The sequence below is a fragment of the Acinonyx jubatus genome, chromosome A2 (genome assembly GCF_027475565.1).
Source record: "Acinonyx jubatus isolate Ajub_Pintada_27869175 chromosome A2, VMU_Ajub_asm_v1.0, whole genome shotgun sequence".
Lineage (NCBI taxonomy): Eukaryota > Metazoa > Chordata > Mammalia > Carnivora > Felidae > Acinonyx > Acinonyx jubatus.
In genome coordinates, this window is record NC_069383.1 from 42,336,670 (window position 1) to 42,358,101 (window position 21,432).

The 21,432-nt window shown below is 38.9% G+C and overlaps 1 protein-coding gene across 4 annotated transcripts in view; it reads right to left on the reverse strand.

Moving 5' to 3' along the window:
- Positions 1–20,635, reverse strand: part of SEPTIN7 (septin 7) — a 113,572-nt gene extending 92,937 nt beyond the window's left edge. For 2 of the 4 annotated variants that reach the window (XM_027075261.2, XM_053218231.1), the window contains exon 1: positions 20,501–20,635. In XM_027075261.2, the coding sequence (XP_026931062.1) occupies positions 20,501–20,561 (61 nt within the window). In that variant the 5' untranslated portion in view covers positions 20,562–20,635. Of the gene's footprint in view, positions 1–20,370; positions 20,416–20,500 lie in introns of those variants that run through there. The other 2 variants (XM_053218230.1, XM_053218228.1) reach the window with 1 other exon arrangement.
- Positions 20,636–21,432: the final 797 nt, after the last annotated feature.

Below are 21,432 nucleotides of genomic sequence, written 5' to 3' on the forward strand. Positions count from 1 at the left end.
TCCACAAAGGAATGAATTTATAAATTAATAACAGGAGAAAATTGAAAAAATGACATCTGTGGAAGTTCAACACTACACTGTGACCAATGGGTCAAAGAAGAAATTTTAAAGGAAACCGGAAAAGTTGAGATAAGTAATAACATAGACACAAACACAGACACACACACACACACACACACACACACACACCCCATACCAAAACTTACTGAATGCACCTAATTCAGAACTTAAAGGAAAAGTCACAGCTGTAGTAAATGCCTATGTTAAAAAGAGAAGATCTCAAATCAATTACCTAACACTCACCTCAAAAAAACTAAAAAAAACCACACTAGATGCAAAGCAAACAAATGAAGACTTGAGCAGAAATAAAAATAAATATAACGAAAATAAAGAAAATCAACCAAACCATAAGTTGGCTCACTGAAAAGATTAAACTTTGACAAACCTTAGCTACACTAATCAAGAAAAAAACTAGAGAACACTCAAATTACTAAAGTCAGAATGAAAGAGGGCAAATCACTACTAACCTTACAGAAAAAAAAAAGATTATAAGGAAACCTATGAACAAGCGCATGCCAACAAACTGGAAAACATAGAGAAATGCAAAAATTCCTAGAAAGACATAAACTACCTAAAGAAGAAATAGAAAAATCTTAAGTCATATAAAAAATAAAGAAATTACGTTAGTAATCCAAAATCTTCCCACAAAGAAATGCCTAAGTCCAAATGGCTCCACTAGTGAATTCTATCAGAGGTTTAAAGACTGCCCAATTGTTTACAAATTAATCCAAGAAACAAAAGAGGAGAGAACATTACCCTGATACCAAATCAGACAAACACCTCAAAAGAAAACAACACCTCAAAAGAAAACAACAGACCAATGCCCTTACATACAAAAAATATCAATAAAATACTGGCAAACCAAATCCAGCAATATAAAAATGATTATACACCATACAAGTGGAACTCATCCACTGGTTGGTTCTACATATTAACCAAAGTAATACACCATATTAACTAAATAAAGCAATAACAATAAAACACATGATCATCTCCAATACACAAAAAAAAACACTTGGCAAAAATTCAACATCCTTTCATGATAAACACACTTAACAAACTAGGCATAAAAGGGAATTTCCTCAAACTCATAAAGCACATCTAAGAAAAACCCACAGTGACATCATACTTAGCGGTGAAGGACTAAATGCTTTCACTCTTCAGGAACAATACAATGATGTCTAGTGCCACTTCTACTCAACACTGTTCTGGAGGTTCAAGCCAAGGCACTTAGCAAGAAAAATAAAAGCCATCCCAATTGCAAAGGAAGAAGTAAAACTATTTCTACTTACAAATGATATGATCTTATAAATAAAATACCTTAGCGAATCCACTAAAACACACACATACACACGTGTGCACACGCACGTGCGCAAATACACTCACAAAGTTGCAGGAAACAAGATGAATATACAAACAACAATTACATTTTCATACACTAGCAAAAACCAACCCAAAATGACACTTAAAAAAAAATCCATTTGTAATACCATCAAAAATAAAAACAGGAATAAATCTAACAAAAGAGCAAATAATACACAATGAAAATTGTAAAACATTGTTCAAAAAAACTAAAGGTCTAAGTAAATGAAAAGTATCCTGCATTCATAGATAAGACAATTTTTTCAGAAGGCAATACTCTACAAATTCAAGGCCAAGACTATCAAAGTCCCAGTTGGTTTCTTCGTAGAAACTGACAAATTAACCCTCTAATTCATGTGGAAATTCAAAAGAGACTGGATAGCCAAACAATCTGGAAACAAAACAAAGCTAGAGGTACCACACTTCCTAGTTCCAAAACTCATTTACATGGTTATAGTCATCAAAACAGCATGGTACAACTATAAGGACAGGCGCACAAATCAATGGACTACAACTGACAGTCCAGAAATACACTCTTACATTTTTGGTCAACTATTCTTCTACAAGTTGCTAAGGCAACTTAATGGAGAAAGAACAGTTTTTTCAACAAAAGATGCTACTAGGACTACTGGATATTCACATACAAAAGAATGAAACTGGATACCCACCTCACACCATATACAAAAGTTAATTCAAAATGGATCAGGGGAGCCTGGGTGGCTCAATCAGTTAAGCATCTGACTCTAGATTTTGGCTCAGATCATGATCTTGCAGTTGATGGGACTGAGCCCTGCATTGGGTTCTGTGCTGACAGTGCAGAGCCTGCTTAGGATTCTCTCTCTCATCTCCCACCCTCCCCCCTCAAAATAAATAAACATTTTTTAAAAACTAAAATGGATCAAAGACCTAAATGTAAGATCAAGATCCATAAACCTCTTAGAAGAAAACAGTCATAAATCTTCATGACCTTGAATTAGGAATGGTTTGTTAATAATAAAAAAAAATAAAAAGACAACCTGATTAAAAATTGGGTAAAGCACTCAAAAAGACATTCTTCCAAAGAAGATATACAAGTTGCCAATAAGCACTCAAAAAAGATGCTTAATATCATGAGCCATTAGAGAAATACAAATTAAAACCACAATGACAGTACCTCACACCCAAGATGGTTAAAATAAAAAAGAGAAACAATATTAGGTGTAGACAGAGACGTGGAGAAATGGAAGCCCGCATACGTTGCTGGCAGGAATGTAAAATGCCACATGCTTTGGCAGAGACTGGCAGTTCCTCAAAAAGTTAAACATACAGTTACCTGATGACCCAGCATTTCCATTCCTAGGTATACATCCAAGAGAAGTGGAAGCGTTAAGTCCACACAACAACTTGTACTTAAATATGCACAGCAGCTTTATTCACAACAGCCAAAAAGTAGAAAGAACCCAAATCCCCATCAATTTTTGAATGGATGAACAAAATGTGGTATTATCTATATAATGAAATATTACTCAAAAATAAAAAGGAACAAAGTACTAATATATGCTACAACATGGATGCATCTTGAAAGCATCATGCTAAGTGAAAGAAGCTAATCGCAAAACACCAAGTACTGTATGATTCCATTTGTATGAAATGCCCACAATAGGCAAATCTATAAAAATGGAAAATAGATCGGTGGTTGCCAAAACCTGGGAAGCGAAGCAAATGCAGTAGTAATTGCTAATAGGTACATGGTTTCTTTTGGGGTTGATGAAAATGTCCTAAAAGTAGATAGCAGGATTCCTGCACAACTCTCTGAATATACCAAAACAACAGAACTGTACAATATAAAGGGGTGAACTTTAGTGGCACATGTGAATTGTATCTTAATAAAGCTGTTAGAGAACCAGGTATGCAGTTTCTACAATATACTACCTTTCATATGTAACATGTTTATCTCTTACATGTATCTCATTCGTGCAAAAAGATAGGAAGAAACTAAACTGGAAACTAATGACATTGGTTACACATACACGTGGATGGGAAAGTGACAGGGGAAATGAGAATAGGGTAAAAGGGATGAGAGGTGAGACATACTCACGAGATACTTCTCGACATACTGTTTATTATAGAATTGACTATTAACACCATAGTAATGTTTCACATATCCCAATAAAAAATAATCCAAATGAGCAAAGATAAGAGAAGAGCACAAAATGGAAACAGTAACAAATGAAACTGTATTTCAAATGAATAACATAACTTCACTGAACATGGTGAGAAAGAAAAGAACACAAGTTAATTTTAGAAAACAATATTCTGACTGTATAGTTTAAGACTAAAGTTAAAAAGAAGCATACACAAAGACTACAGTCAAGTAAGCAAATATATCTATAAAGTAATTATGAAAATACAGTTACAAATACACCAGAATCAAATACATAATAAATTGTGGATGAGAGCCAGGTTTTTCACTGTTGAAGAAAGGAGTTACAAATAAGGAAAAGAAAAAAGCTAGACTGAACCTTGTGTTAATGTACTGGAACTGGTTTATCAATACTAATTCCTCATTTATATATATATACACACACACACACACACACACATATATATTTACACACACATAGGTACATATGAATATGGATGTTTAGGTGTATATAAATATACAATTTCCTAGATCTATCTGCTTGAAACACCTAGAAGCAATGACATCCTAATAGCACTGAAAACTTTCAGTGCTCAGAAGTTGGTTTCTAAACACCATTCTCAAATAAAAAGAAGCTAGACTCCTTGGAGAAGTGATTGATTCAAGGGCTTAGGTAGGAAAATACAAGATCAACCAGAGAGTAAGGAAATGCTCCCCAAAACTGATAAGGCATGCTGAAAGGATGAATAGGAGCCAGACTGAAAGAGTTCCCGATGGTCAAATCCAGGACAATTTGAGCAATAAAACTGATAAAATCAATTTCCTTTGTTCATACCAATATTAATAAATAACTGAATAAATAAGCATGAGACAAAATAGTTGTTTCTTACAAAAGAATTCCAATTAAAAATGTAGTAACATGAAAACAAAATCATAGTAGGGCTAACTGTACAATAATAATTGTGACAAACAAAAATTATTGACAGTGGATAAAAACTATAATGAGAAACAAAGGACTAGTTTAACAAAGGACCAGTATCTAAAATATACAAGTCAATTAAGACAAATAACCCAACTTAAAAATGGACCAAAGCTTTCAACAGACCCCCAAAGATCTATGGTTGGCAAATAAGCACTTAAGACCTGGACAATCATGAGTCATTACAAAAATGCAAATTAAAATCACAATGAGGTATCTCTACAATTCTACTCGAATGGCTAGAATTAATAAAAGTGACCATCCCAAGTGTTGCTGAGTATGTGAAGTAACCAGAGTTCTTATACACTGTTGATGGGCACATAAAATGTTACAACTATATTGGGAAATAGCTTGACAATTTCTTTAAAAGTTAAGCATAGATATATCTATGACTTAACCTATGGACTTACCCAAGAAAAATGTGCCACCATCATTACAGTTTTTTTAAAAGTCTACAAAAAAAAAAAAATGCCAAAAAGAAAATATATCAAATTTTAATATAGGCAGCATTCTGCAAATTAGACTTGGAAGTAATTTGGTACAATCTTCTATCTTCCAAGTTATTATTAAAGAACTTGAAGCATTTCCATTAAAACAAAAAGCAAAAGGATCACATAGAAAGAAAATGAAGTAATGTTAACCACAACTCAGTACGGGTTTTTCTTTTTTATAATGTTTATTTTTGAAGGAGAGAGAAAGACACAGCATGAGCAGGGGAGGGGCAGAGAGAGCTGGAGACACAGAATCCAAAGCAGGCTCCAGGCTCTGAGCTGTCAGCACAGAGCCCGACAAGAAGCTCAAATTCACAAACTGTGAGATCATGACCTGAGCCGAAGTTGGACGCTTAACCAATTGAGCCACCCAGGCGCCCCAGTATGGATTTTTCTTAATAGGTTAAGTCATATGTTCTTTATTTTCCATTTCTGACAAGTTCATTAGACTGCAAAGGAAGAAATCATAGGCGCGAATTCTCACAAGATTTCAATCATGATGTGAACATGAGCAAGACAGAAAAAAAAAGGTTGGAATACTAAAATAAGGTGTATTAATAGCTGACTAGATGTATGTCAACTTCAGCATAATTATACACCACAAGGATCCATCCTTAATTAAACCCAGATAACATTATTCTACACAAAAACATAAAAGATATGCTTGTCAAACCTGGGGATGATAAACGCAGAGAAAGATAAATACTTTATCTGACACACCCAAAATCTAAATGAAATTAATATAGAAATACTGGGATACAAACCATGTCATTTTTCCCCACCCCAAACTAGAATCTGAAGACAAAATTTCAGATTAATTCAGAACTATAAAACATGACCACAAATGTAGTATGAGGTAGAACACATTTCACCTATCAACCAACAATCTCCTCTTAAAAAAAAAAAAGCGTTGAAGAAGCAAGATAAAACAATAGCACAAGAAGCAAAGACAGAAACACCTTAGTTGACATTATGCCCATAGGTCAATAAGAAACTAAAGGCACCCTAAAAAGTAATTTAACTTTAGGCCTCATTAACAGACTTATATAGCATGTAGAAAAAAAGATAGATTTATTCTGATCTATAATTTTAAGATCACATGATACTCAGTTCCTGGTATCAGCAGAGATATGGACAAAATGAAGAAAGTTTAGAAGGGAGTAATAACAATGGTTGGAGAGATACAACCCCCTGTCATACAAACGTTAAAAAAAAAAAAAAAAAATGTGAAGACAAATTCTCTACAAAAGACTCAGAGAAAGTTGTGTCCAGACTGTTAATAATAATATTAAAAAGAGAAAACTAGGGGCGCTTGGGTGGCTCAGTTGGTTGGGTTGTCTGACTTGGGCTCAGTTCATGATCTCACGGTCCATGAGTTCGAGCCCCATGTCAGGCTCTGTGCTGACAGCTCAGAGCCTGGAGCCTGTTTCAGATTCTGTGTCTCCCTCTCTCCTGACCCTCCCCCACTCACACTCTGTCTCTCTCAAAAATAAACATTAAAAAAATTAAAAAAAAAAAAATTAGATTTGTCTTTTTGATCTCAAGGAGTAAATGAGAACTTCTGAATACAAATATCAAAGATAGACTTCAGATATACACAAAAATAGAAGAAAAAATTAATAGTGACAGCTATTCAAAGATGCAATATGCATCCTCAGAAGGTAGTGGATTTTAGGGGCGCTTGGGTGGCTCAGTCGGGTGGGCGTCTAATTTTGGCTGGGGTCATGATCTCTCAGTTTGTGAGTTTGAGCCCTGCTTTGGGCTCTGTGCTGACAGCCTGGAGCCTGCTTCAGATTCTGTGTCTCCCTCTCTCTGCCCCTCTCCCAATCATGCTCTGTCTCTCTCTCTCTCTCTCAAAAATGGATGAACATTTAAAAAAAAATTTTTTTTAAAGAAGGTAGTGGATTTTTAACACAGGCTAGACCAGCTCTATCCATTAGAAATACAACACAAGCCACACATGCAATTTAAAATTTTCTAGTAGCCACATTTAAAAAGCAAAAAGAAACAAGTAACAATAATATTTTTAACTCAATATACTCAAAACATGTTAACCTGCGATCAATATAAAAATTACTGTGACATTTTATATTCTTTTTTTCAAAGTCTTTTCAATATCGTCTGTGTATTGTACCCTCATACCAAATCTCAAGTCAGACTAAGACGCATTTCAAGTGCTCAAGAGCCATTCTGTTCATGGTTACAGTACTGGACAGGGCAGAGTTAGACAGCTACCTGACAGGTATACTGCAGGGGAAAGGAGAGCACTTTCTGCATAATTAAATGACTTTATACATCTTCCAATCCTGAGATCTTATAAAAATATCAAAGGAATAACACAAGAAGGATTAAAAACATACCCAAAATTTTCAAAGGATTAACTTAGTTCCTTTTAATCAGTCACTACTGTGCCTTACACACTTATGACACACATACACACAAACTCTGTACTTTGAACATAACACAGCAGTTTCATCAAAGAATTCAAATTATTTCTAGTATGTATCTCCCAAACTAGCTTCTTAAAGACATCAAAGCCATTTTTTGTCAGAATATCTAATCCCATGACTCATAAAATGTTTAACTGATACTCATCATAGCACTGCTTGCCTAATAAAATGAAATCAACACAAATATTATCTTTTTAAAAAATTTTTCTATCGTTTACCTACATTACAACACCACATAGGAAAATAAAAATTCCATTCCTGTTATGGACTGAATTGTTTTCATGTGTTGAATCCTTATCTACATTTGAAGACAGGGCATTTAAAGAGGTAATCAAGGGGCACATGGGTGGCTCAGCTGGTTAAGCATCTGACTTTGGATCAGGTCATGATGTCACCGTGCATGGATTCAAGCCCCGAGTACGGACAGCTCAGAGCCTGGAGCCTGCTTTGGATTCTCCGTCTCCCTCTCTCTGTCCCTCACCTGCTCATGTTCTGTCTCTCTCTCTCTATCTCAAAAACTAAACATTAAAAAAAAAAAAATTTAATAGAAAATAAAGACGTAATCAAGGTTAAAGAAGATCCTAAGAGTAGGGCCTCAAATCACAAAGGACTGGTGTCCGTATAAAAAGAGGAAGAGACATCTGAGATATCTCTCTCTCCACTTGTGTACAGAGGAAAGGCCATGTGGAGACATACTGGGAAGGCAGCTGACTGCAAGCCAGGAAGAACCCTCAAAAGAAACCAAACCTACTGGCCCCTTGACCTTGGACTTACTTCCAGCCTCCAGAACTGTGAGAAAATAAAAGTCTGTTGTTTAAGCCACCCAATTTGTGGTATTCACCCAATCTGTGGTATGGCAGCCCTAGCAGAGTAATATAGTTCCTAAGAAAATACTTTAAAAAAAAACTGTATTGCAAACCAAGTTATATTAATTACTGTTTCATTCATCAATAAATTATGATAAATGTATCTGTATGTTTATAAATTTACTCTAAAACCAAAGATCTGAAAAGCCTGCTTTATTGAGCTACCAAAGTAACCAAAATAATTTGATACCTCAAAACTCCAAATTCTAATTTTAACCCATAACCAAGGCTTTCAATTTATATTTCATTATAAAAAATATTCTACTCAATATCAGTACTATGCACAATAAAGCTAGAGATAGGTAGGTGGCTCAAAAAGCATGCCATATGGAGCGCCTGGGTGGCTCAGTCGGTTAAGCATCCAACTCTTGGTTTCGGCTCAGGTCACGATTTCACAGTTCATGAGATCAAACCCTGACAGGGCTCCATGCTGATGGCCCAGAGTCTGCTTGGGATTTTCTCTCTCCCTCTCTCTCTGCCCCTCCCCTGCTCACATGCTGTCTCTCTCAAAATAAATAAACTTTAAAAAAAAAAAAAAAAGCATGTCACACATGGCAATACTGCTATACTACCCCACCAATAAACTCTGTAATATTAAAAAGGTACAGTAACTAACCAATAATACATAAAAAATTGACTGTGCTGTTACCAAAAGAGTAGTCTTCTAGGAGTTCAAGGAAAAGGAAAGATCATCAAAGGCTTAGATAATTGGGAAAAATCTGCCTGAATAGGTAGTTTTGAGCTGGGCCTTCCTTAATGGATGGATGGTACTTCAAGGAAGGTAAGAACAGCATAAGCAGGGGCAAAAATACAAAGAATATGACTCAATCTGAGTAGAAGAAAAAAGCCCAACCAAGTAAACCCTAAAATAATTGTCTAAGTTTTTAATGAGGGAGTAATAGTATAAATACAGCTAGAAACCTGAATTCCATTATCTGCTGTAACTTAGAACTACACACTGGTGAGTAAGTTACATAACCTTTCTGAGCCTTAAACCAGGATAATGTCATTATAAAGTTATTGTAACGTATATATGAAATATTTGGCACCTCACACATAACAAGTATAATAAATGATAGTTATTATAGTGGTTGTGCAATAGATGACAGCTATTATTAAAGTCTCTGGACTTTTATGTTGCAAGTAAGTGATTTCCTAAACTTGGCTGTAAACTGAAGCATCTGGGGAGCTTGATAAAAACAGATACCTGGGCCTAAGCCTAAAGTAGGGAATAAGAATCTTGCTGATGATCTGTTAAATGGAATCCACTAATGACCGACTATACTTAGAACACCCATCCTTCAATTAAAAAACAATGGAGGGGCGCCTGGGTGGCTCAGCCAGTCAAGTGTCCAATTCCTGGCTTAGGCTCAGGTCATGATGTCAGGGTTCTGGGATCAAGCCCTGTGTCAGGCTCTGTGCTGACAACATGGAACCTGCTTGGGATTCTTTCTCTCTCTGCCCCTGCCCTGTTTGCATATGCAGGGTCTCTCTCAAAAATAAAAAGAAACTTAAAAAAAAAAAAGAGCAATAGAATCTCCCCCCAGCCCTCCTAAAAACTTTCAACAAGATTCCAATAAAGATGTCTGCGTTAAGCATAAAACTCCTCCCTTATTCCCTTACTCCTGGCCAGCACTAATGTTGACAGTGCATTTATCTCATACAACATGTTGCATTTGTATGCTTGTGGTGTTATTTCTGCATTTCCTCCTGTTGACCAAATATTTAACTTCCAAAATGTTAGGGCCTACAACTTTTCAGCAAGTCTAAAATTATTCCAGGATTTCAAAAAAAAAAAAAAGAAAAGGAAAGAAAAGAAAATTACATCTTTTTAACAGCATAGCACCAAGGTCAAACACAAACTTAAGTATTTTTGATGGATCTGCTTATCAGCTAAGTCATTCCAGTTATTTTTTTAGCACACAAATGAATTAAGCATCTCATAAAGTAACTCCTAATTCTAATTATGACTTTTATATTCTTATACAAATCCTAAGACAAGATCTTAGTTCTATCTAGGATCACTAGTTTCATCTCTTCATGCCAAGTTCTCATGTTTCCAAATTTACACTACAGAAATGTTCACCTCATTCACTTCTCAGGAACGAGAAAACAGACATCAAGCCATCCTGCCTTCTGAGCAATTACAGTCTTTGCAAATTATACAGTGACCATATGAAGAATGTTTGCAGTCCTTTTCTATTTGCACATTATTTTTTACACATCCATGGAAGAATCATTTCTACTCAAATGTATTTCCTTTTCACTCAGCTATCAATCCTATAGAACATAACTAGGAACCAGAAATGGAAATCTAACTCAATACTTGATAGCAGACTTTCAATAAAGAAATAAACCGAGAAATAAAAACTGAGCAACTAAAACACAGATTTGTAACAGCAAACTAGATAGCTACAAACTTCAAGGACAGACTGAGGCGTCTGGGTGGGTCAGTCGGTTAAGCATTCGACTTCAGCTCAGGTCGTGATCTCACAGTTGGTGAGCGGTGCTAGCCACGCATGGAGTTCTGTGCTGACAGCTCGGAGACCGGAGCCTGCTTCAGATTCTGTGTCCCCAACCCCCCCCCCCCGCTCCTCCCCCACTCATGCTCGCGCGCTCTCGCTCTCTCTCTCTCTCAAAAATAAATAAAACATTAAAAATAAAAACAAAAAAGATAAAACAAAAATGATTCACATAATGCATTATTCAATAGCCCCATAAGTCACAGCATAAACCCAAATATTCCTGATGGTGATTTTAACAAGTTCGGTATATTCTACTGAAAGTAGGGAAGCTAATCAGTTTAAATATCTCTCTTTAGTAATATAAGAAATGTAAATGAAAACCAGTTTAAGATGCTAAACTAACAAATACCCTAGAACCCTAGGAAAATAACAAGGGAAGGCAGAAAAAGTTTGTTTAAAGATATTCTTTAAAACACCACTTACAAATCTAAAATATGGAAACTGAAAAATGCCTCAAAATAATGAAATGGCTATGCAAATTAGGATATCAACATTGGAACACTATGTACACATTAAAATAATCTGCATATAGATTAATACACCAAAAACTATATTAAATATTAAGTGAATAATACCATGACTTTGTAATAAAATTTAAGAGTTTACAGAGTAGTACTTTTATATATATTGCCTCATACTATATAATTCACATCAGAGGTTATCAGCTCTGACTATTCATCAAAATTACCTGAAATACTTAAAATGCAAATTTCTGGGGCCCACCTGATACTTAGTGAATTAATAGGCTTCTGAGTGTGCTAAGCACTGGAAAGATTTTCAATGCCTGACCAGGGTTAAGCTAACCACTAATACACCACTAATTACAACCATGAAAAAAAATATGTAATTAAGAAAGAACACAAATTAACTTTCAGTGATTGAAATAATTTAATGACTTTTCCCCCTCCTGGTTAATTTGTTTAAATTAATCATAAAAGCAACTAAGTATATCTGTTACACTTTTTAGAATTAAAAATGGTTTAAAGTGTTGACATTTGAAGATATATTCATTACTAAAATATATTTGCTACATGTAACAAATCAGGTATTAATTACCCTGATTGCTTAAATAATAGTATAAACAGAAAGCACGACAATAGATGTTACCTCCCCTTACAAAAATAATGATCTCATCCAAAGTATTTACAGTAGTCTCTAAAGTTAACAATACATACCAAAATCTTCCTCAAAAACAAAAAAAAAGCACTTCAATTACAATCTCAATGGACAACTTGAACATATAAAGATAAAAAATGTTATTCATGTGAAGAGCTACCAGCATGACCCTCAGTGTGTAACAACTACTGCTATAAAATGTATCAGTTAAAATTTTAAATAGTATCTTAGCACCACTTAAGAAATTGGTAACCTCGGTCTAACTTTGAAGGACACTGAAATTTCACACAAATGATGTTATTCCAATTTCCTTCAACCCTGCTCACCAAACCACAATTACTAAGTCTTAAAAAGACGTATTACCAACAAATTTACTGACCAAACTTACAGTACAGCTTTTGTTCAATATGGTAGATTCAGTTAGTAAATGTAAAAATTCAAAGCACAAATAAATTCACAATAATCTTTTCCATCCTAGAGGTCTCTCCTAGTATTGAGACTGCCAGACATGCAAACTTAAATGTTTTCCAGGCCTCTCACTTTCATGTTTTAAATTATGTATTTCAAGATAGGATACCTACTAATCAACCATTTACTCAAGCTCAGATACTCTGGATTCATTACTCCCCACTTATATCCTCTCACATACCATGCAACCATATCCTACACTTCATGCTCTTTGCCACTACTCTAGTTCTGTCCTTTATCTTTTAGTCCTAGGACCTCCCACAATTTGCTGGCCCCGCCTTGGTGTTCTATCTATCCCTACTGGAATTATCATCATGATGCTCATGGTTACCATTCTTTCCCTTTTAAAATCCTTCAATAAAAAAGATATTTTTAATCTTCAGCACAGAACACCAGATCTCTGCTTATCTCATAAACTACCATGAGTTCTCAGCCTAGAGTAAGTATCCTTCCTCCTCCTCTGCCTAATTACTCCTTTCTACCTTTAAAGATTTACCTTTTCCAATTTAGAAAGGGTATCTTGCTCTGTACTTTCACTGTATACTCTACAAATTTGTAAGTCACAGCATAAATGATTTACTAAGTAAATGCCAGGTAGGGAATACAAAAGTGAACAAAACACAGCCCTTGACTTTAAGAAACTTAAAAATGAAGGCAGAAAAGTATATAGTCAATTGCCATATACTTTGATAAGTTGTTTTTTTTTTTAAGCTAACATCTGCTCAATATGTGAGGCTAAGGACTTGAGACATTATTATCTCATTTAATTCTCATTTAATTATCCAGTAACTTTATGATTCCCACTTTACAAAGAAGGAAACACAAAAATTCTGTTATTTGTCCAAGGTTCAGTTGAGCTTTAGAAATGTGAATCCAGGTCTGACTCCAGAACCTAAGCTCTTAATCGCCATGCCTTCAGTTTCTACTGTCACAGCATTTAACTCAGTATCCCCGGTGCACACCACATAGCACAAGATGTGTTTGTTTGTTGAATGAATTTGAGTGTTGAAGTACTAGGCTCGTAATGACTTAACATCAATACTACCACTTTAGCTGATAATGTCTCATGCCAAAGGGTTCAACAGCTCTGAGATACTAACAAATGTGAAATAATCAATGTCTCAAGTAACTCACGTTATGGTTTATAATAGCAAAATACTGAAAATGAATGTCTTATCAGAAAGGGACATGTTAAACAAATCACAGCCTATCCATATAATGGAATTATATAGCTGTATAAAAGAATAAGAATAATCTTCATACACTGATATGCAATAACCTAAAATACACTAAGTGGGAAAAATTAAAAGGTGAGGAAGAATGTGTGTCTGATGTTACCATGGGTGACGAAGGTAGGAACATGTTTTTTGCTTGTATATGTCACCAACTTTAGCAGAAAAAACGAATAACTTAAATAGGTTGCCTTAGGAGTAGGAAACTGGGTTACTTGGGGATAGGAGTAGAAAGATTTGACTACAGAGCTCTTTTTAACCTTTTGAATTTTTAACCAAGTGATTGTATTACCTATTTCACAAATACAAACTCCTCCAAAGAATGAAAAGCATTTTCAGAAATGAGAACAAAATACTATGTAAAATCTATTAAGGCTATGGGCCATAGCTTTCTTGATTGCTACTATTTTGCAGTGCCTGACACATGTTGGCAGCCAAGTATTTGTTACACCAACGAAGTTCACAAAACTCCCAAACTGCCACTGCAGGAATATTTCAAATATATTTTACAAAGAAAGTAAAACTGGAAAAAAATGGTTTTAATTTTTCCAAAAAACAGTCAGGGCCTTATGCCAGGCCTACGGTTTATGAAACTCCAGAAGACTACCACAATCTATATGCTTTTAAAAGTACTAAGATGATCATTTTACTATTGTTTCATGTTTTCTTCACATTTCAAACCTTTCACAATAAAGAAGTTAGGGGGAGGGGTGCCTGGGTGGCTCAGTCGGTTAAGTGTCCGACTTCGGCTCAGGTCGTGATCTCGCAGTCTGTGAGTTCGAGCCCCACGTCGGGCTCTGTGCTGACAGCTCAGAGCCTAGAGCCTGTTTCAGATTCTGTGTCTCCCTCTCTCTGACCCTCCCCCATTCATGCTCTGTCTCCCTCTGTCTCAAAAATAAATAAAGGTTAAAAAAAAAATTTTTTAAAAAAAGGGGGAAAAGACTTTAAAAAAATACTGAGAAAAAGCACTTTAAATGAATCCACTGCATATGAATTATATCTCATTAAAGCTATTTCCTTAAAAAAAAACTTTTTTTTAATTCACCTATGCATATTAGAAATCAGATCAGTGATTACACCAAGCAGTAGAGAATAACTGCACAAGGGCATAAGAAACTCTGGGGTGGAACACCTGGGTGGCTCGGTCAGTTGGGTGTCCAACTTCAGCTCAGGTCATGATCTCGCAGTTCATGAGTTTGAGCCCCATGTCAAGCTCTGTACTGACAGCACAGAGCTTGAAGCCTGCTTCAGATTCTGTGTCTCCCTCTCTCTCTGCCCCTCCCCGCTCACGCTCTGTCTTTTTTGCTCTCAAAAATAATAAACATTAAAAAAAAGAAAAAGAAAAACTCTGGGGTGATGCAAATGTCCTTCATCTTGACTGGAATAAAAGCCACAAGGTGTATATATTTACCAAAATTCATTGAACACTTAAAATCTGTGCATTTTATTGTATGAAACCTATACCTCAATAAAGTTACTTAGTTCAGAAAACATTTAAAAGGGCAGATTCTTGGGCCCCTCTTAGAGATGTGGATCACTGGGTCTGTGGTGGGAACCAGTCAATCTGCATTTTTTTTATAAATTTATTTTTAATGTTTATTTATTTTTGATACAGAGCGCAAGCAGGGGAGGGGCAGAGGGAGAGGGAGACACAGAATCCGAAGCAGGCTCTGAGCTGTCAGCACAGGGCCCAATGTGGGGCTCGAACTCACAAACTGTGAGATCATGACCTGAGCCGAAGACACCCAACCGACTGAGTCACTCAGGTGTCCGTGCATTTTTAACAAGAGGCTGTGGCTGACCTCACCCTAGTGATTCTGATCCCTAATGTAAGATCCTAAATCCTATGGTGAAAGCTCTACAAGGAATAATTATGGACTAGATGGCTAAGAAAGACTTCTTCCTTCTCCATCTCCTACGATCCCGCAATGGCTTCTCCATCAACCTCGTTCAATGGTTCTCAATCTGGGGTCATTCTCCCCCCCATCCTGTGACATTTGGCAAGGTCTGCAACATTTTTTGGTCACAATTGGGGAAGTGGTATTGGCATCTAGTGGGCAGTGGACAGGGATGCTGGTAAACACTGTACAATGCACAGGACAGTCCCCCAAACAAAGAAGTATAAAACTCTAAATTACAACAGTGCCAATGTGAAATTCTGACCTGGAGCCTTGCCTCTCAAATGAACTCAGTTGTGGCCCCAGAGGTAAACAGAAGAGATTAAACATGTGACCTCTTCAGGAGAGTCAGCAGAGTCCATTTTTACTTCCAGATTGGTGGGTAAGGAGAGAGAAATCCTCTTTACCACTGCATATAAAGCAAACAAAATGCAAATGTCACATGAATAAATTTTTTAAAAATTCCAAACAATGTGAGCAGGAGTAGCTTCAGGCTTTACTCCCCAACCTCAAGGGATGCTTATTTACTCTCCTCAGCCTGCAAGCACTTTTGAAGTTAAGAAACACTTGCCTAGGGGCACGTGGGTGGCTCAGTCAGCTAAGTGTCTGACTTCAGCTCAGGTCATGATCTCACAGTCTGTGAGTCTGAGCCCCACATTGGGCTCTCTGCTGTCAGTGCACAGCCTGCTTTGGATCCTGTCTCCCTCTCTCTCTCTGCCCCTTCCCTGCTTGCACATGCACATTCTATCTCAAAAATAATAAACACGGGGGTGCCTAGGTGGCTCAGTCGGTGGAGCGTCTGACTCGGCTCAGGTCATGATCTCACAGTTCGTGAGTTCAAGCCCTGCGTCAGGCTCTGTGCTGACAGCTCAGAGCCTGGAGCCTGCTTCGGATTCTATGTTTCCCTCTCTCTGCCCCTTTCCCATTCATGCTCTCTCTGTCTCTCAAAAAAGTGAATAAACGTTAAAAAAAAATAAAAAATAAATAAGCATCAAAGAAAAAAAAAGAAACGCTTGCCTAAAATAAGGTACATAAACTTTAGAATGACAAGCAAAACCTCATCTTTGGCTACCTTCACAAAGACTTTTAGGGCTATTTATTATAGCAACCTGGTCCAATCCAGGGCTATTCAAAGTGTGGTCTGTGAACCAGTGAGCCAGTCTGAACTGTTTATCAGTTTACATCAGAGAAGTATAGAAACTGGGAGGACAGAAAGGAAAATTTTTATAGCAGAATAATTTTATGTCTGTTGGGTTGAATAAAAAATTGGGACTTGTACTTCCCCTTTTTATTTCATCTTCATTTTAAAAAATTTTGCTGTACTTTTCACAATGATATCAGTCAATAGGGGACTGGAAATTTTAAAAGGAAAGAAAGAAAAGGTCATTCATCAGTTTGAAAAACACTAATCTAACCATATCTTAACTGATACACCTAGTAAGTGGCAACGCCAGGATTTAAACCCATGTCTGCCTGACACCAAAGCCCATGCACTTAATCATTACACTATATTTCTCTGTTGTTATTACTTTGAACTCAAATCCCTATATGTAGTCCCTACCTCTGGAGAGCTGGACTGCACTAGGCACAAATCAAAAGGACTCTATGTCTGGCCCAAGGCTTTCAACACTGAAAGCAAACCAAACTGCCTCCTTGACTCCTTTCCCCAGGCTCACACTCAAACTTGGCTCTCTTGATTTCTGATAATGCAAATGGACAAAACAATATGTATATTTCTCCCTAAGGCCTAGAGCAGTCACTAAAGGATAATATCTTCTTTTGGGACCCATCCTGGTTTCTATTTGGCTCTGAGAGAGGACATCCTCTCAAGGAGAAGGAGGTCCCAGATCTCTCAAACCACACTCCATGTATAGAGTACAGAATAAATGAATCCAAAATAAGAAAAAGCCACAAGGACTTAATAGCATTTAAAGTCTTCCCTTCTCAGACCAAGACCTCCACACTCTGCCATAATGTTTAAAGACCGACTTGACTCATCCATACTACACATCCTCCATGTGCTTTCCTAATTTTTTCCACAATTTTTTCCAATTAAAAAAAATTTTTTTATGTTTTTATTCATTTTTGAGAGACAGAGACAGGGCGTGAGCAGGGGAGGGGAAGAGAGAGAGAGAGACAGAATCAGAAGCAGGCTCCAGGCTCTGAGCTATCAGCACAGAGCCGGATGCAGGGCTTGAAATCATGAACGGTGACCAGATCATGACCTGAGCCCAAGTCGGATGCTTAACCGACTGAGCCGTACAGGTGCCCCTTGACAATTCTTAATAAAAATGTTATAACCCAACCTAATGTACAATATGTATAAAAAAAAATTAACACCCCCAAAATCCATACTAATTGCAATGTACTATTTTCTCTTTTCTTTTTTAAAAATTATTAGTAGAAATCCACAAAATGGATTTCAAGACCCATTAATAGGCCTCAACCTGCAGTCTGCAAAACACTGCTTTTAGAGACCAACGGTCTCTAACAGTATGCTCTCATCTGGCAAGCCCAACCCATAATCATGCTACCTTAAAATTCTACTCAAAAACACATTTTTTCCTACATCAGTGTCATGGTACAATAAATGTAATATCATTTACAGTCCAAATTTAGTTACAGGGAAAACACACACACACACACAAACACACACACACACACACACACACACACAAAGTTTTGTCTCAAAATTTAGTAAAATACATAAAAAAAAGTTTAAAAACTTTCAAACTCTTGTCAAAAATTGAAAAGAGCTTATTAGCTCAAAATGTAAAACATGGTTTTAGGCTGGTAGTTGTCACAAAATATTTCACTGGCAAATCCCAGAATAGAATATATACTGAATATATATATTATCAAATTACACAAAGTCTGAAACCAACCTGCTCTTCACTATCTTCACTCTGACTGGTCTTGTCATCTGACCACCCCCCATTATTGAGACCTTGGAAACCACAGATCTAACTCTTCCTCCTACCTACCTACGTGTGTGTTGTCATTAACCCATCACAATTGCTCTAACGTCTGTCAGGAGTCCTACCTTGTGTTAGGCTAGCTCAGAAGTTCTGGCATAGACTTACTTATTTCTATGGGAAAAAGCACAAATACAAAAACTTTTGAAACATAATCTATGGATAACCCTACCTTTCATGTAGTTAATGCACTGAATGCCTTATCTCCAAATCAAAACCAGAAACCAAAAATTCTTAACCAAATTACAAAAATATAATGCCCTTTCTGTAAATTAAAATCTACTTGACATAAACATAAAATAAATCTCCATCACCAGTTATGAGCTTCAAGTCTGTAAGCCTCAGAGGGTATGCGATATTTTTAATAACTGTATTAACAGGACCTGGCTCCACCATGTTGTCCCACCACAGAAGGACGCAATGCTATCGTACAAACCATCTATGTAGCTTTCACATTTATTTCATAGCTCCACTCAACCCCATCTCCTCTAGCCCCACTCACTGAACAGTTGGGTGGGATGAAAGATTGTTTCCTGCCCTCCCCCCTGCCCCTTCACTAGCTATTTGGGAGGAACAGGGTTCCAGGCAGCAGTAACTAGCTTAGTAATTGTTTTTATCCTGATAAGGCACCATCCTGCAGTCTATCAAGATCATAAATTTCGTCCATCCCTGTACACTTGATGCCTAAAAAGTTTCCTCCTCAACTTGCTTATATACTTGGTGAGAGGGAGATGAACTCAAGGGTACTCAGAAAGGTATTCTTACCAGAAGAAATCTTAAAGTTTAACTATAACCATAAATTCGCAAAAAGAAGTTATTTCAGTAACCAAGCGAACACCTGGACGTCACAAATTCCTTCCCTACACTACAAAAACAAAACAAAACAAAACAAAAAAACAAAAAAGAAAAACAAAAAACCCAGGTTTGAAACAGGACACTTTCAAAATGTAACTTAGCAAATGGAAACGTATTAGAAAAATCTCAGTTGCTTATTTCCTACTATACACACAGCATGGAATGGAACTCAGGAGTGGAAAATGTGAATGAAATGGCCTTGTTCTTTTTCCAATACGTTGGGGAGGAAAGGAAATGAAAGGGTTTCTGAAGAGAATAACTAAGAACAGTGAAATATTTTCAAAAATTAATTTCCTTAAACATCACCAGTATTTCCAACTCCTCTCCCTTCTCCAGCGACCCTTCCCACCCTTCCCACTCCTCGGGGGGGCGCCCTTCCCTGGCGTTCTTTGCCCCTTTTTCCTAAAAATTAGGTCCAAACCAGACTCCTTAACCTCCGCACTCAAGCCTCGCCCGCCATCCACTGGCCTTCGGGGCCGCGCCTGGGGAAAGGAAACCCCGAGAGACGAGGAGGAGGAGCGAGGAGGCGACGCGGTTGCTGGAGCCTCTGCAGCCGCCGCCGCCTCCACCGCAGCTTCAGCCTGGTGCATCCTTCTTCCTCCCTCCCCGCCGCCGCCCTCCCGGGCCGGCCCACACAGCACCCTCACCGGGGCGCGCACACACGTCCCCACCCTCCTCGCCAGCCCCACTCTCCCACGAGGGGAGATCCGCCGCGGGTGCAGCGGCCGCCGACGGGAGGAAACAGGGCCGCGGGAAGCCGGTGGGCCAGGCGAAGACGACCCTGCTCGGGCCGCTCTGGCGGGGCGAGCGAGGCCGCGGCTCACGTCTCCCGGCTCCCCTGGCCCGCCTGCCGCGGCACAGGAAATACCGCCGCCTCGGCTCTCTTCACATTCAATTCAAACTGTCACCGCCGCTTTCTCCCCTCCCCCCGGGCGCGCCGTCGCCGCGCCCCGGGCCCGCAGTCGGCCCACCCCACCTCCTCCGGCCGCTGCTCCCTGCATCGCCTCAGGGCGTTACCCCAGTTCGGTCTGGCGGCCGCAGAGCCCCCCCCAAGTCTGGAGCCGACGACCTGAGTCGCGGCGGCCCAAAGCTGAGACTCACCCATGGTGCTGCTGTTGACGCTCCTCTCCTCAGCAGCAGCGGATCTCGCACTGACCGACATCCCCTCCCCCCTCCGCGACCAGCCCGGGCGCAGCGCAGCCCGCCGATTCTCTAAAGCCGCCTACGCCGGTTCCGCGGCGTAGCCGCCCGGCGTCGCTGCCCCGCTTACGCAGGCGACAGCGGGCGGACTCCTCCACTGGCTCTCGCCCGAATCCCGCTCCCTCCTCCGCCCCCGCCCCTTCAGACAAGGCTTCCGGGCCTAGCCGACGCCAGTTTCGATCTCGCGAGAGTACTCCCTCACCTCCCCGCCGCCTCGCTCCATTTCGAACATGACTTCATTGGCATCGCTGCTCTTTTGCTGCTCAAGTTTAGCCGCCATGTTTAAATTGGCGGGATTTGGCACCTCCGGGGTCGTGGATAGTCGGGCCTCTGTGCGTGTTCCTGCAACACTGCTTCTGAGGTTAAACTGCGTTACGTTTCTCGGTGAAAAGCCCGGGGACGATGAGAGGGAGTGACCGGTGGGCTGCGAGGGTGGGGTTTTGCCCGATTTAAAGATGGCCTCTGTCAGTGCCGCCCCGCTCAATTTCACGTCAGGTTTTGGAGCTGCGGAAGCCGCCTGGTTGGCCTTAGGGCCTTCTTACGGAGTTGGCGTAAGGCAAAGAGGCACCCTTGGAAGAGGCCAGATTGGGAATCTGCGCTTGGGGCTGGAGCCGCGTCCAAGCCTCCACTCCCAGATAATGACCTGGCGGCATTGTGGGTGCGAGTGGAGAGACACTTCGAGGCAGGTGTCTGTGTCTTCACCCATCCCCGTGTCCTAGCTTCCAGGACTCTCGGGGTGGAAAGCGAGATTAGGTCCTGGTTGCCCCCACATTCCCTTGGCGCTGTCACTTTCTGGTGGCCTGGCACAGCGAAGAGGTCGACTGCTGCAGCTT